This window comes from Macaca mulatta, chromosome 9 (assembly GCF_049350105.2).
Source record: "Macaca mulatta isolate MMU2019108-1 chromosome 9, T2T-MMU8v2.0, whole genome shotgun sequence".
Taxonomy (NCBI): domain Eukaryota; kingdom Metazoa; phylum Chordata; class Mammalia; order Primates; family Cercopithecidae; genus Macaca; species Macaca mulatta.
In genome coordinates, this window is record NC_133414.1 from 114,763,796 (window position 1) to 114,779,029 (window position 15,234).

Consider the following 15,234-nt stretch of genomic DNA (forward strand, 5'->3'; position numbering starts at 1 on the left):
CCGCGCCCCGCAGCCCGCGCCCGGCCAGCCAGCCGGGGGACGCCCGCACCGTGGCCCAGGGACCGCCGGCCCGCCCCTCCCGCCCCGTCCGGATCTAGCAGCCCTCGGTGCGGCCACCCTAGCCTCCTGGCCCCGCGGACCCCAGACCCCGGCCCTCGCGAGGGAGGCGCGGCGCCGACGAGCCAGGCAGGAGCCGCAGCTGCTGCCGCCGCCGGAGGAAGTGTGCTGCTCCCAGGCTCCGTCTACTGCGGGGCGCGCCCCAATGTCAGCCGCGGGGCCGAGCGCAGGCCGCGGGCCGCCACTGCCCTAGCCGCGCCGACGGGGAGGCGGCCTCTTATATGGAATTTGGACCCCGGAGCTCCCCTCCAGGGCTGGAGCCCCGGTCGCGGCCCTGGCGCAGTCCGCCGCCTCCCGCTAGGCGCTCGGGAGGAGGAGGAGACGCAGCCGGCTGCGCGCGCGGCGTGAGGACCGCGGCTCCCTCCTCCGGGGGGCGGGCACGCGGAAGGCGCTGCTGACTGAGCGACCGTCGGGGCCGGCTGGGGCCGGAGCTCGGGGCTCGGTGGGCCTACAGCGGCTCTGGACGGACCCCCGGGGCTGGGGAGTCGGGGAGGCCTGCCCCGGCCCCCCTGCCCGCGGCCGCCATGGCGGAGAATTGGAAGAACTGCTTCGAGGAGGAGCTCATCTGCCCCATCTGCCTGCACGTCTTCGTGGAGCCAGTGCAGCTGCCGTGCAAACACAACTTCTGCCGGGGCTGCATCGGCGAGGCGTGGGCTAAGGACAGCGGCCTCGTGCGCTGCCCAGAGTGCAACCAGGCCTACAACCAGAAGCCGGGCCTGGAGAAGAACCTGAAGCTCACCAACATCGTGGAGAAGTTCAACGCCCTGCACGTGGAGAAGCCGCCGGCGGCGCTGCACTGCGTGTTCTGCCGCCGCGGCCCCCCGCTGCCCGCCCAGAAGGTCTGCCTGCGCTGCGAGGCGCCCTGCTGCCAGTCCCACGTGCAGACGCACCTGCAGCAGCCCTCCACCGCCCGCGGGCACCTCCTGGTGGAGGCGGACGACGTGCGGGCCTGGAGCTGCCCGCAGCACAACGCCTACCGCCTCTACCACTGCGAGGCCGAGCAGGTGGCCGTGTGCCAGTACTGCTGCTACTACAGCGGCGCGCATCAGGGACACTCGGTGTGCGACGTGGAGATCCGAAGGAATGAAATCCGGGCAAGTACCCTACACGCGCGCGCGCGCGCACACACACACAGACACACACAGTCCCTTCCTCCCTCCCTCCCGCCCGGGGACCACCCATCCCGACAGGCTGACTCTTGTGACATCAGGCCAGTAATCCCTGGCCAAACTCTTCTCTGAAAGTTTGGGGACAGGGTCCTGGGAAGAAGGGCCCCGGGTCGCTACTTGGTACATTCTCGCACCTGTGCTCACAGGGTCCGTTTTCTGAGTGCTTTATGGGATTGGGGTGTGGGACCGTCAGGGGTAGAGTCTGGGTGTTGCTTTTCTGTGGTGCGCTGCTCCCTCCCCCAGCCTTGTTGCTGTAGGCCCTACGGGAAGTCACCGAGGCAGTGACCCCGGTCCTGCCTCTCCAGCTGCTGTTTATGTAATGAGTGTCCCGGTGCCGCTGCTGTGGCTGACATGATCCATGATGCTGGCATACCAATGAGGAAGTAAACAAAAGCAGCCATGTTAGTTTTCAGCGCTATTGGAAACACATTGGGGGGGTGGGGGGAGCTTCCGGAGGGAGAGCAGAACTCCGGCCATCTCTCTGGACAGGGCCTGGGCAGCCAGCGAGGCCCGGACAGCGGCTCCGCTATTTGGATTCCTCCCGAGAGCCGGCTCTCCCTGTGTGAGAATCGCTGCCCTTGCCTGTGTGTCGCACGGGCCGCATGAACAAACCTTCAAGTATGTGTCTTCATCATCCTGGCCCTCTCGCCTAGCCCAACCCTCTCGCCGCCCTCCCACATTTGGGGAGGGGAAGTGGAAGACGGAAAAAGAATCCTGTGGGTTTAAGGTTGAGCCGCCTTGAAATCTGGTTTCAGGCAGCTGGCTCCCCTGGGCTGCCGGCTGGGTGATTACAGAACCGCGTCCCCTCCCATTGTATACACCCTGCGGCCGCGGCCAATGTCAAACCGCCTCCCCCCTCAGGCCTCTGGGCCTAGTTTTGGAGCTGGACTGAGGCAATACTTCCGTCCCCTTCAGTGGAGGGGGCTCCTCCTAGGTCCCTCCCCAGTCCTCTGGCTTTCAGGGTTGAGTCATACCGAAAGGAAGGGGTTGGTCTGACACCGAGGAGTCCTCTCTGAAGCCCCACCTTGGGGCCTGGGACCTGGGGCCTGAGGCCTGGGTGTGATATCTGGGGGCTAGGCTGTGCTCCGGTGGGACTGGGAGTGTCTCTGGGTGGGGATCCCTGGAGGTTAGTGGAGGCCAGTGGGGAGGCTGGGTATGAGGAAGCTCTGTTCAGGGCATGATTGGAGATGGGGCTGTTTCCTGTGTGGGGGGACCAGTCAGAATGAGTCACTGTTTAGCAATTAAAAAACATACACATACAACCAACAAAAGGCAGGAGGGCCACCACAGGCTGGGGCGGGGACAGCAAATACGATTTACTGTATAATTAGTTTCCAATCGGATGGACTAGCCCTGGGTTTGTGTGCCAGGATAGGCCTCTGGTTTCTTAAAGGAAGTGTGTCCTCCACCCGCTGTGTCCTCCACCCCAGTTCAGGGCAGGCACAGCCCACACTTTCCCCAGTATTGGGAAGCTGCTGCTATTAATAAAGATGGAAGGGCTGGGGGAGGAGGCCAGGAAAAGTGCAGAGGCAGGAGAAAGGAGGGCTGTCCAGTTCTGTCCTGGGATTGGCAGTGGAAAATGAGAGGAGGGGAAAGGAGATGTGGCTGAAAGGAACAGGGGAGGGGCAGTAACCTGGGCGATGTGCAGATGCCTGCTCGCACCCACAGTGCTGCTGTAGCTGGTCTGAGTGCTAGGGATGTCTTTAATTGGGGTGGGAGAGAAAACATAATTACACCTGACTTGGTGTAGGAGGATAGCTTTAGGTGTCTGTGTTTTTGAGTGTCTTTGAGACTGTGTGCTTCGCCCTCCAATGCACCTGTCTCCCATCTCTACAGTTTGGGGCGCAGACAGGGGTGGGTGGGTGGCATGTGCATGCAGAGTATTCCCTGGGGTACCCCCCAGTAGGCCCCTCATCTCCAGACTCGTGGATTGGATGGAAGCAGGCACTGAACTTTGTCGACAACTCCACAGGGTGTGTGTATGTGTGTGTGCGTGCGGGTGCGTGTGTGTGCGCGTGCACGTGCTTTCTTGTGCCTGGTGTGGGCAGGCTCAGAAGTAGTGGGTTGCATCAGGGCCAGATGTGCAATTCTGTGCGTTCAGCAGCTGTGCCCTGCAGTGGCAGCCTGAGCCCCATCCTTCTCCAGGTTCCTCCTCCCGAGGCCCCTGATTCTTTCTGGTGCCCCAGGCCACTGGGGTTGGAAACCCTTCAGTAGCCCAGTGTTACTCAACTGTGAGTTTGACTTATTGAATGTGGAGAAATAGGGGCCCTGCCTGCCCTCCCAGGAGGGAGAGGAGGGGGTGAGCCATAGGAACCTGAATGGAAGAATCCTCTGCACTCTCTGTAGGCCAAACAGGGGCAGTGGGTGGAGCTCTTTTCCTTGGCCCCTTTTCCCGGGCTGGAGGGAGTCTGCCTTAAAGGGCCTTTGCTGGTATTGTGGGCGAGGGCCACAGAATTCCCCAGGATACAGGGGCAGAAGCACAGAGACCTGGCACTTGCGTTAAAATCTAGGCTCTGCTTCTTGTGCATCCTCTTCTGCCCTCCCAGGGGGATTGCTGACATGCCTGTCAATTGGCTAGAAATAGGAAACCCAGATTAATCCCTCCCTGGTGGCCTCACCATCACATACAGCATCCACAGGTGTACATGGGCCATGGCTTAGAGCAGGGACCCAGCAGGAGGGCAAGCAGGGCCTCCATCCATCCTGGGGGACTACAAGGGGGACTCTCAGAATCAGGCCCAAGCGGGTTGTTGCCCTAATCTTCCCTTGGGAAGCCAGTGTGTCAGCCACATTGCCCTGAGGCCTGAATACTCACTGGATGGTCCTGAGACCATTCTCTAGGATGTGCCTAGATCCTAAATGTGCTCTCCCATGAGGTTGTGGGGAAGCTAAGGGCCCAAGATTTGGACATCCAGGTGGGCTCAGTCCTGGCAATCCTGAGTGGTCAGACCCCTCCTGGCCTCCAGGTTCAGGAGTTCATCTAAAGCAATGAGGGACTGGTGGGAGCTGGGGGGGTGTCCTTATCTCATGACCCCCCACGACATGGAAAGAAGACCCAAGTGCAGGCCTGGTTGCATGTGTGAGGGGCCTGCAGGTATGTGGTGCGTGTGTGTCTATGCAGGTGTATCTGCTTGAGTCTTGTGCAGTTATAGTTGTGTCTCTGCATCATCCCTGGCGTCCCACAGCAAGGCTGAACATGTTGCTAGGACCCTGTTCCTTGCATTCTCAGAGGTTCAGAGTCAAGAAGAGGTGTTCTCTGGGGGAGGAGATCCCACTGCTTGGGCCAGTGTGGGATCTGCCCCTGCTTGGAGTGAGGGGATCCTGTGCACATTGCCGGTGGCTGGAGGGGTCACCCTGAGACCCTGGAGGGAATCCTGGGTTTCCTCTCCATTTGTCTGTCTCTGAGTACGCAGTAAGAGTGAGGGCTGGCTCTACTGGGGCTGGTGCTGAGGCTGGGGCTGCAGCCTGACTCCAGCAGTGCAGACCTCACTGCTCCATCTCCCCACAGCAGACCATACTCCTGCAGGGGTGTGTGTGTTTGTGTGCACACACGTGTGTGTGTGGTGTGAGATCATGTGGCCCCTTCTCTGGCCACCCCGAGTCTTCGTGGAAGGAGGCCCTGGCTTGGCCTTCCTCCGTTGCCCCTGAAACAGAGCCTCAGGCAGAGGCCCAGCTGCCCACCCCCATCCCAGGATCCTGCTGACACGGCCGGGCACCTGTCATGCACACAATATTGACTACTCTGACTCCTGCAGCCCTGGGTGGCCGCACGTCCGTGTCTGTCTGCAGGTGTGTGTGTGTGCATGTGTAGCCAGCACATCTGGGTCGTGTATCTTGGATGTGACTGATTTTTTTGTATCTCACATGGGTGTCTCTGAGAAGGCGCAGCGTGGCTGACTTCAGTCTCTAGTTGCGCGGCCGTGTCTGCCTACCAGGCCTGCTGAGCGCCTGTGAGTCGAAGTTGAGTGTGCCTTCTTGACAGTTGGCAGTACTACTGTGCTGCTCTGTGAGTGCCTGCTCAGGTGATCCTTGCTTGGTGGCTGTGAGTTTGTCAGGGGTCCTGGGACGTCCCCCTGTGGTGGGGGTGTCGGGGAAAGGAGGGAAAGATGGGCTTCCCCTTGGAGTGAGCCTGTGGCGGGTATTGGAGGTAGGAGCCGAATGGGTCCTGTGCTGTTGTATTGGGCACAGTCTGGCGAGGCGGAGTAAGCCCGGCTTGGGCCCCTGCCCCGGGCTGAGCAGGCTGGCCTGGCTGGCCTCCTCCCTGGCTCTGGGAAAGCCTTCCTTCCCGGCTGGCCTGGCATTCAAAGCCAGACAAAGGGGGGCTTTCTCTCTCGCCTCTTTGTTCTGCTGCCCCAGAGCGCTGCTCTCTGCGTGGCAAAAGCTAATTCCACTCTGCAGCTGGGAAGCCCTCTCTGGGGTCTGCCGGGCTCGCATCTGAGGCGCTGCCTCTCTCCTTGCCCTGGTGCCTGCCCTGGAGCCCCTTCCCTCTGCGGCCTGTGGTTTCCCCAGCCTGGGGTTCACATGATAGCCCAAGGCAGAGGCTTGAGGCATGGAAAGGGGGTTTAGGGCAGGCAGAAGCTTCTCTGATGAAAGGGGAGAGTGCTATGGGCCCAGAGACCCAGGGAGAGATGGGGACAGGGACCAGGGGGAGGAGTAGGGGAGGGTTAGGATGGGGTGGCTCTGAGGAGGGGGCTGGAGCCAGAGCTGGAGCTGGCCGGAGAGTCACCGGGCAGGGACCTGAGCAGGAAGAGGCTGCCCAACCCCCTCTTCTTGCCCCTCCCTGCTCTGCCTCTCCCACCACCACAGGGGCTTTTGGAGCCAGCGCTGGTCTTGTCTGAAAACCTAGAGACTGCCTCTTTCCCGGTCCCTGGGGCCCTGTTTCCTCCTGACCTTGTTTCTCTTCAAGGTTGACTTGAGGGTTTTATTATTATTATTTATTAACTTTTATACAGACTAGAGTCCCCAAGCCTCACCCGTCTGCCCAGTCTAGTCTGGCATCAAAAATGGCAGCTGGTGTGGCCAGTCAGGCTCCAGAGGGACATGAGGCTTTCCTGGGGCAGGACTGTAGGGTCTCAGGGTTCCCTGCTCCAGGCTGGGAGGGGACTCAGAGGGAGCAACGGTAAAGCTGAGGAGTGGTGGCCCAGGTGGTGGAGGGTGGGAATGGTGGCTCCTGATTCTTCATGCTTTTGTCCTCACAGGCTCCGGGCAGACCACCGAAGGCCTGAGGCCCGATAGGCAGGGCTGGGGGTGTGAAGGTCCTCCCTGGGCCCCACCTAGTCCCCGTCTCCCTGGAGGCCTGGGGCCTCCAGAGCTTCTAGCCCTGGCCACGTTCCACTTTGCTCTGTGTGCTCTGCTCCTGCGTGCTCCAGTGTGCGCAGTCCAGGCCACGCACCCTGGGGGGTGGGTGTGGGGGTGCGGTGGCGTGTGTAAGGTGCCCCCAGCCCCATCTGCCTGCTCGGAGAGTACTTGCTCTGAATTGAGCTGGGAAATCCGGTCCAATCTCAGCTATGGGTTTTTCTCAGGTGGGAAATGGGGCATTGGCTCTTAGCCATTCCCTGGGGAGGCAGGGGGGGGTTGGGATGGAAAGGAGGCTGCTGGTGGTGGGGGGTCCGGGTCTTCCTTCCTCTGCTCCCTGTCTTCTAGCATCTTCCAGTGTCCTGGCATCCTGATTTGCTCATTTGGTGAACTGGGGTGGGGTCGTGAAGGGGACAGCAGGCGGGTATTTCCCATCTTCCTTCCAATTTCCCAGGCTTAAGGCGGCAGCAGCTCCCACTGTTCTCCCAGGCGCTGTCTGTAGCAGGAACTGGCCCCGAGGGAGAGCAGGCCAGGCCAGTGCAACCCCCCAACTCCTCCCTGACTGGCACCCCCTGGCCAGCCTCCTTCCCCTTCCTGCTCTCACTCCAACCCCTGCAGCAGAGACAGGAGCCCAGTGGCCTCTGCAGCAGGAGGGGGCAATGAAACCCTCCCACCTGCTAGGGACTGTGGCCATGCCTCTGTGTGGCCTGGGCTGGTGTCCCACCCAGAGTGCCCAGGACAGAGAAGCTCGGGAAGACTCTGCTGGCTCCCAGGGCAGAAGTGCTGCCAGGGAAAACTAAGGAAAGCCCGGAAGAAGAGGGAAGGGGCTGAGCCCCACCCCCCCAGGACTGGACAGGAAGGCCCTCTCTCTGCTGTGCCCTGAGGGGTCACTCCCTGGGCATCGGCAAGGGATGGGGCAAAGGGGCACCCACCAGCCTGCGGGGTGGGTGTGGACAGCTCCGCTCCTGTCCTTAAGCTGCGCTGGGACCTTGGAGCTGCCTCTTTCCTACCCCTCCCCTGGGACTCACTTGGGTCCGCCCTGAACCAGCTCCTGGTGGGTTTGGTCGTGGAGAAGCAGCCATGCAGGAAGCCCATGGTGTGAGATGTGTGGGGCCAGCAGGGCCTTTCAGATGTCCTGATCACTGGATGGAGGGAGTGACCTGGACTCTGAGGAGTACCTGAGGGGGACCTTGTCCTCCTGAGGGTAGGCATGGGGCAGCCAGCAGGCAAGAATTTGAGGGCCAATTGTTCCAGGGGAGGTCAGCGGGCCTGATGTTCCTGGAGTGTCCTGGCCTCCTCGCCATCGTGCCAGGCCTCTCGCCATTGTCTGGGGCCTCCAAGGAGGTCCAACCTTCCCTGTGAGGGGGTTGGGTCAAGTGCGTTTGCACCTGTGGCTGTGCCCGCCAGCATACCTGAGGCGGGCTCGGGGCTCAGGTGGCAAGGTATTCTTATGTGCATGTGCAGCTTTGTGCCGGGCGCCCCTGCGCCTGCCCGCCCATGCTGTGTGTGCTGTCAGGCTCTGACCCCTTGGGCTGGCAGCAGATTCCTGTGCCTCTTGGCGCTTCTGGGGGCAGAGCAAGGTCTCCCGGGTCTGTTTCTTTTAGAAGTCCTGTCCTGGGTCACTGAAAGGTTAAGTTGTGTGTGGGCCCCTTGCACCCAGCTTATGAGGTGAAAGCCTCACCCCCACACTTCCTCCTGCTCCCAGGGTTCTGGTTATTTCCAGAGTAGCCTCCAACACAAAATGGGGTCTGGCTGAAGTCTCTGGTGGGCCTTGGTTTGCCCCTACATAAAATGGGCTGGTGGGATGAGGAAGGGATTGATGGCAGCTTGTCTTCGGGGGGCCAGCTGGGTGTGACTGGGGTGGGAGTCATGGCGTTGAACTGGAGGGCTACTCTCAGGCCCCCACAGAGGAAGAAAGAGAAGCACTCCTTGCTGCATGACAGTTACTGTGAATGTCTGTGGTTACACAGAGCTGCTTTGCGAATTTTATTTTGTGTGTGGAACCCGCGGGCTTATTGAGTGAATTTGTTATGCATCTCAAGCCGCCCAGGCCTTTGTGTGGCCTGTCTCTGAAGGGAAGTGGAGAAAGACAGCAGCAAATCCCCGTTCTTAAGAGGCCCTGTGTCTTGTAGGCAGATGAGACCATGGTTTGTGAGGCAATTAGAAGACTCCAGAATAGTGCTGTCTAATAGAACTTCTGCATGATGGTAACATTTTGTAACTTTAGTATCTGAGACTAGTGATACATAGGTACTGGCCACTTGAAATGGGGCTGGTGCATAAGGAAATGATATTTAACTTTTTTTTTTTTTTTTTTTGAGACAGACTTTCGCTCTTGTTGCCCAGGCTGGAGTGCAATGGTGCGATCTTGGCTCACTACAACCTTCGCCTCCCGGGTTCTTCTGCCTCAGCCTCCTGAGTAGTTGGGATTACAGGCATGCACCACCTCGCCCAGCTGATTTTGTAGTTTTAGTAGATACTGGGTTTCTCCATGTTAGTCAAGCTGGTCTCAAACTCCTGACCTCAGGTGATCCGCCCGCCTTGGCCTCCCAAAGTGCTGGGATTACAGGCATGAGCCATAGTGCCCGACCTTATTTTTTATTTTTTGTTAACTTGGATTTAAATAGCCACATATGACTAGTGGCTACCATATTGGACAGCACAACCTGAGAAGGAGGGCAGAGTGGGACAGCCCCACCCCGTAGCCAGGACCGGGAGGGACCTGCACAGCCTCAGAGCGGGGATCATGGAAAGTTTCCTAGAGGAGTAGGGATTTAAGTTGGGCCTTGAAGGATAGACAGGGGAGGGAGGAGGCACTGTGGGCTGCAGAAGAATGTACTTAGAGCTGCAGGGAGTTTCCATGTGCGGAGTGTTGGGGACAGGATACCAGCCCAGCCGGCTGGAAGAGTCAGGATGTAAAAGAGTCTTCATTGCCATGCTAAAGTAGTTGATAGCAGGGAGTCACAGAGAGTTTTTGAGCAGGGGAGAGAGCCTGTCTGAAGACGCATATCTGGTGGGAGGAGGGCAGGAGAGATGAAGTGGCTGGCAGGGAAGGGGTTGTGGGGACAGGAGATTATGAGCTGAGAAGGGCAGCTTGGTCCAGTACCTTCCAGCAGCCTGGCCTCAGGTCTTAGGAGACCCCAAATCTCCTTTCTGTCTGGGTCCCACTGAGGGGCTGAGGGAGCTAGCCAGGACTCCAGAGTCCTAGCTCTTGGTCTTAAGAACAAGGGAGGGGGTGGCAGGCTTGATGCCCCCTAATGTAAGGCGAATATAAAGTGAGATCTCTGGACTGGGACAGAGGCTCATGTGGCTTTGGAAGGGAATTTGACCCCCTGCATCTTAGGGTACTTATCTCTTAGATGACGCTCCCCAGGGAGAGGCAGCACAGACTGGGTAAGAGTGGACCCTGCTGCCAGATCACCTGGGTTTGTGCCCAAGCTCTGCTATTTACAAGCTGCATGACCATGGACAAATTACTTAACCTCTCTAGGCCTCAGTTTCCTCTTCTGTGAAATGAGAATAATGATAGTACTTACCTTATGACATTACTGAGATGATTAGATAAATCTGTACAGGAAAAGTGCTTAGAACAGAGGTTGGTGTAGCCCTGCCTCGAAAGCTCAGGGTTTAAATATGCATGGGGGCTGGGCATGGTGGCTCACGCCCATAATCCCTGCACTTTGGGAGGCCAAGGTGGGCAGATCATTTGAGGTCATTAGTTTAAGACGAGCCTGCTCAACATGGTGAAACCCCGTCTCTACTAAAACTACAAAAAAATTAGCTGGGCGTTGTGGCACACGCCTGTAATCCCAGCTACTTGGGAGGCTAAGGCAGGAGAATCACTTGAACCCGGGAGGCAGATGTTACAGTGAGCCGAGATTGCACCACTGCACTCCAGCCTGGGCAACAGAATGAGACTCCATCTAAAAAAATAATAAATAAATAAATATGCATGGGAAGCTATTCTGAGGAGAGCTAGTAATAGGCCCCTGGGATTGGAGGGGGCCAGAGGGGCTGGGTGGCAGAGGCTTGGTGCCGTCGGGTCAGAGGATCCATAGGATGCATGTGTTGTGTAGAGGGAAGCATGGGTCAGGGTTGGAGCCACAGCCCCTCTGATACCCCCATCCAACTGTCCCTGCAGAAGATGCTCATGAAGCAGCAGGACCGGCTGGAGGAGCGAGAGCAGGACATTGAGGACCAGCTGTACAAACTCGAGTCAGACAAGCGCCTGGTGGAGGTAGCTAAGCCCAAGGCCATGCTGAGGGATGGGGGTGGCTTGAGTGCAGGGCTTTGGGTGAGTTCCTTACTAAGGATTGACTGTGTGGCTCTACGCCAGAACCACTCCATCAGTCATTCAGTGAACTGTCCGTGGATACCCACTGGTGCCAAGGGATGCTGGCTACCAGTGGGGAACTGGCAGGTCAGACCTTGCCCCTGGGAGCCTGGGGCAGCCTGGTAACTTGGAGTTCTAGGATGTGAGATGGGTAAGAGGGGGAAACCAAAGGTCTCCAGTGCTCACCTGCCTGCCCACTCCTACCCCCTGTACTCACAGGAGAAAGTGAGCCAACTGAAGGAGGAAGTTCGGCTGCAGTACGAGAAACTGCACCAACTGCTGGACGAGGATCTGCGGCAGACAGTGGAGGTCCTGGACAAGGCCCAGGCCAAGTTCTGCAGCGAGAACGCAGCGCAGGCGCTGCACCTCGGGGAGCGCATGCAGGAGGCCAAGAAGCTGCTGGGCTCCCTGCAGTTGCTCTTTGATAAGACGGAGGATGTCAGCTTCATGAAGGTGAGCTGGGCCCAGGACCAGGCTGTTGGCACCCAGAGGGCCATTTCCAAATTGAGATCTGCAGTTTCCCCGACCTGTAGCTCACATGCCCTTGCCTTTGGAGCCAGCGTGCATGGGTTCAAATCCACCTGCCTGCTCTTTCTAGCACTGTGACCTTGGGCAAGTCATAGGTACATCCCGGGCCTTGTTCCCTCACCTGCAAAGTAGTGTTGATGATACAGGGCTACTATTCTTTATCCACAATTCCATATTTATAAACATCTCTGAAAACTAACAGAAACAAGTTTTGGCATCTAATTTAACAGCAAAAATTGACCTGAACTGATGTTAGGCAATTTGTGGTCTTTCTCTCACTTGGTAGGAAAATTCAAACATTTTGCTGCAGAAATGTTGATGTATTCGATTGTTGTGTCTTGCTGGGGATGATATGTAATATATGATACAGGCACTGTATATTCCTTCTAAAATCAAAAGAATTTCCAAATTCCAAAACACATCTGGCCCCAAAGACTTGAGCTAAAACAGTGTGGGCCTGCAGAGCCCTTCTTCTTGGGTAGCTATCTGGATGAAGTTATAGATGCACAGAAAGCACTTAACAATGCCTGGGTCATGTGGCAAGAGCTCAGTAAATGTTAGCTCTTCTTCCGCAAATGGCCACCCCAACCCCTGCCACTTTCTGTCCAGAATGAGAGGATCCACCTGGCCTGGGGGAGACTCTCGGGGGGCAGCTTTTGTCTTCCCCTCTCCCCGGGCTCTCCCTGGGCTGCCTTTTCCACTGACTTGACCCTTTTCTTTCCCCCAACAGAACACCAAGTCTGTGAAAATCCTGATGGACAGGTGAGCTGGTGGCCCCAGCCCTCCCAGGGGCACATCCTAGGGAGGGCAGGGGGACCAGGCCCATGGCGGGGAGGTAGGGCGGGCTCACCGGTGATGCCTCCTCACAGCAGATGCCCCGTCCACTGCCCCCAGGACCCAGACCTGCACGGGCAGCAGCCTTTCCCCCCCTAAGATCGGCCACCTGAACTCCAAGCTCTTCCTGAACGAGGTGGCCAAGAAGGAGAAGCAGCTGCGGAAAATGCTAGAAGGTGAGGGTGGGGTGTTCCGCCGAAGGGAGACAGGGCCCTTTGGGGAGGGGTTCAGCGCCAGAGCTTTCCCTCCAAGAGGCAGTGTGGCCCAGTCTGGGAGACCTGTCCTCATATCCTGGCTTTGCCACTTGTAGCTGTGGGACAGTGGGTAAGCAACATGACCTCCCCAGCCTCCATTTCTTCAGCTTAAAGTGGGGATATAACTATTCTCTACCTCCTAATTGTAGAGGAGCAAGCATCACCTGAGATGTAACATTCTCGAGCCTCTAGGTGTCAATGGTCCCCAGGTCCAACCCGGGGAGAGGAGGCCTAGGTTGTTTGGGGCGGGAGCTTTGGCGACTTTTGCCCCAACTCTCCACAGGCCCCTTCAGCACGCCGGTGCCCTTCCTGCAGAGTGTCCCCCTGTACCCTTGTGGCGTGAGCAGCTCTGGGGCGGAAAAGCGCAAGCACTCAACGGCCTTCCCAGAGGCCAGTTTCCTAGAGACGTCGTCGGGCCCTGTGGGCGGCCAGTACGGGGCGGCGGGCACAGCCAGCGGTGAGGGCCAGTCTGGGCAGCCCCTGGGGCCCTGCAGCTCCACGCAGCACTTGGTGGCCCTGCCGGGCGGCGCCCAACCAGTGCACTCAAGCCCCGTGTTCCCCCCATCGCAGTATCCCAATGGCTCCGCCGCCCAGCAGCCCATGCTCCCCCAGTATGGCGGCCGCAAGATTCTCGTCTGTTCTGTGGACAACTGTTACTGTTCTTCCGTGGCCAACCATGGCGGCCACCAGCCCTACCCCCGCTCCGGCCACTTTCCCTGGACAGTGCCCTCGCAGGAGTACTCACACCCGCTCCCGCCCACACCCTCCGTCCCCCAGTCCCTTCCCAGCCTGGCGGTCAGAGACTGGCTTGACGCCTCCCAGCAGCCCGGCCACCAGGATTTCTACAGGGTGTATGGGCAGCCGTCCACCAAACACTACGTGACGAGCTAACGCCACGCAGGCGGCGGGGCGCTGGGGAATCTTCCTCCCCGGCCCCCGGGCTCGGGAGTTATGCATCCAGAGACCTGCCCTTCTACCTTCCTCGCCTCCCCTCTTCCTCATTCCATTGCCCCAGGTCTTTTCCTTTTGGATTTTGTTTTGGTTTTGGCTTTGTTTCTGATTTTTTTTATTATGAATCTCCTGGACGCACAGGTGACAGTGGGAGCTGGCCTGGGCTGGGACCGCAGGTGGCCCTGGAGATGGGAAAGTGTCTGTGTCAAGGCGCTGAGCTCTCTTCTGTCTCTCCTTTTTCCCTCTACTCCTTCCCCTTCACACCCCCGTGGCTGGAAGGAGCCTTAGCTTCCCTGAAAGCTTGGGGGTCCCACCCTTCTTACCCTGCCCGGGAGGAACGCCCAGGGTTTGTTTCTCCTCTTGTTTTCCTTTTGGGCAGTTTGATCACTGATCGAGTAAGGAATGACCTTTAGATTGTGGGACTTTTGTTTTTGTTTTTTATTTTTTTAAACCAAGAATGATTTCTCCTGCTTCCTTCTCCTCACCATCTTCCCAGACGGAGTTCAAAGGCCACTTCTCAAGCAGCTTTTGGCACCTTCAGCCTCAGAGCGGAACCTTTTAAAGACAGGAACCCTATGTCCAGGAAAGGGGAAAAGGAACTTTGCCAATGATAGTGACCACATTAAAAGCAAATAATAATAATATTAATAATAATAAAGTGAAATAAAAGAAATAATAAAATAAAAAAAAATAGCACAGCCCTTGTTGAGGTCAGCAGGGAGGAGGGGCTGCCCGGAGTTGGGTCCTTGCCTGGATTTTGACACAGCAACTTCCTGTAGTGAGCACTTTGTATGAATCGTGGACTTCCTGTTCTCAAGGCGCAGGTATTTATTCTGTAATCTGTCTAGAGCACACACCAAAATCCAACCTTCTAATAAACATGATGGCGCAGTCCCACTCCCTGCCTCGCCTGTTCCCCTGTCCCCCTCCGAGGCCTGGGATCAGTGTGGGGAGGGGCCCCTGCCCTCCTTGCCTTGATTTTGCCCCCCGGGTCCAGCTGGTTCCAGGCCTGTGAATGTCAGTTCGTCAGGCACTGACTCTGTCTGCTCTTGGCCTTGGGTTCATTTGACAAATATTTGCCCAGGGCCTCCCAGGCCCAGCCCCATGCCACCTGGGCCCTGGCATCTCTTTGAGGTTCTGCCAGTGTGCTCTTAGCTGAGGACAAAGGAGAAACACCTTTCTATGGGTCTTGCAAAGTTTACCTCCTTCAGGCCACAAATATTTGAGTGCACACTATGTGCCAGGCACTGTGCAGGGCTGCGGGCATAGAGACGGAATGTCATCTAGCTAGGCCATGGCCCCCATAGTGAGAGGGGACCACTCGGGTCCATACTTCCTTTGGACTTGGGGCTTTGGCCTTGGGAGGGGTGGAGGTGAGGTGGCAAGATGAAAAAGACATCTTGTCCCCATCCACTTCGGCAGAGCTTCTCCAAGTCTCAAGCATGTCTTGGGAGCTTGTTAAAAGGGCTGATTTCTTGCTATGGCTCACGCCTGTAATCCTGACACTTTGGGAGGCCAAGGCAGGCAAATTGCTTGAACTCAGGGGTTTGAGACTAGCCTGGGCAACATGTCAAAACCCTGTTTCTACAAAAAATACAAAAATTAGTTGGGCTTGGTGGCGCACACCACACCTGTGGTCCCAGCTACTCTGGGACTGAGGTGGGAGAACTGCTTGAGCCTGGGAGGCAGAGGTTGCGGTAGGCCTAGATCAAGTCACTGCACTCCAGCCTGCGCAACAAAGCAACAGAGTGAG

General features: G+C 57.8%; 1 protein-coding gene across 2 annotated transcripts; it reads left to right on the forward strand.

Moving 5' to 3' along the window:
* The first annotated feature begins 192 nt into the window (after positions 1–192).
* TRIM8 (tripartite motif containing 8) lies at positions 193–14,379 on the forward strand. 2 transcript variants are annotated; one of them, NM_001266728.2, is given in 6 exon segments: positions 518–1,211; positions 10,723–10,818; positions 11,134–11,367; positions 12,173–12,204; positions 12,337–12,452; positions 12,814–14,379. In NM_001266728.2, coding segments are annotated over 6 exon segments (1,656 nt in total). In that variant the 5' UTR covers positions 518–641; the 3' UTR covers positions 13,422–14,379.
* Positions 14,380–15,234: the final 855 nt, after the last annotated feature.

Coding starts and splice junctions, on each gene's coding strand:
- TRIM8 (XM_077945383.1), top strand. CDS start 642: ATGGCGGAGAATTGGAAGAACTGCTTCGAGGAGGAGCTCATCTGCCCC. Junction 11,368..12,172: donor AGGATGTCAGCTTCATGAAG/GTGAGCTGGGCC, acceptor TTCCCCCAACAG/AACACCAAGTCTGTGAAAAT. Junction 12,453..12,813: donor GCTGCGGAAAATGCTAGAAG/GTGAGGGTGGGG, acceptor AACTCTCCACAG/GCCCCTTCAGCACGCCGGTG.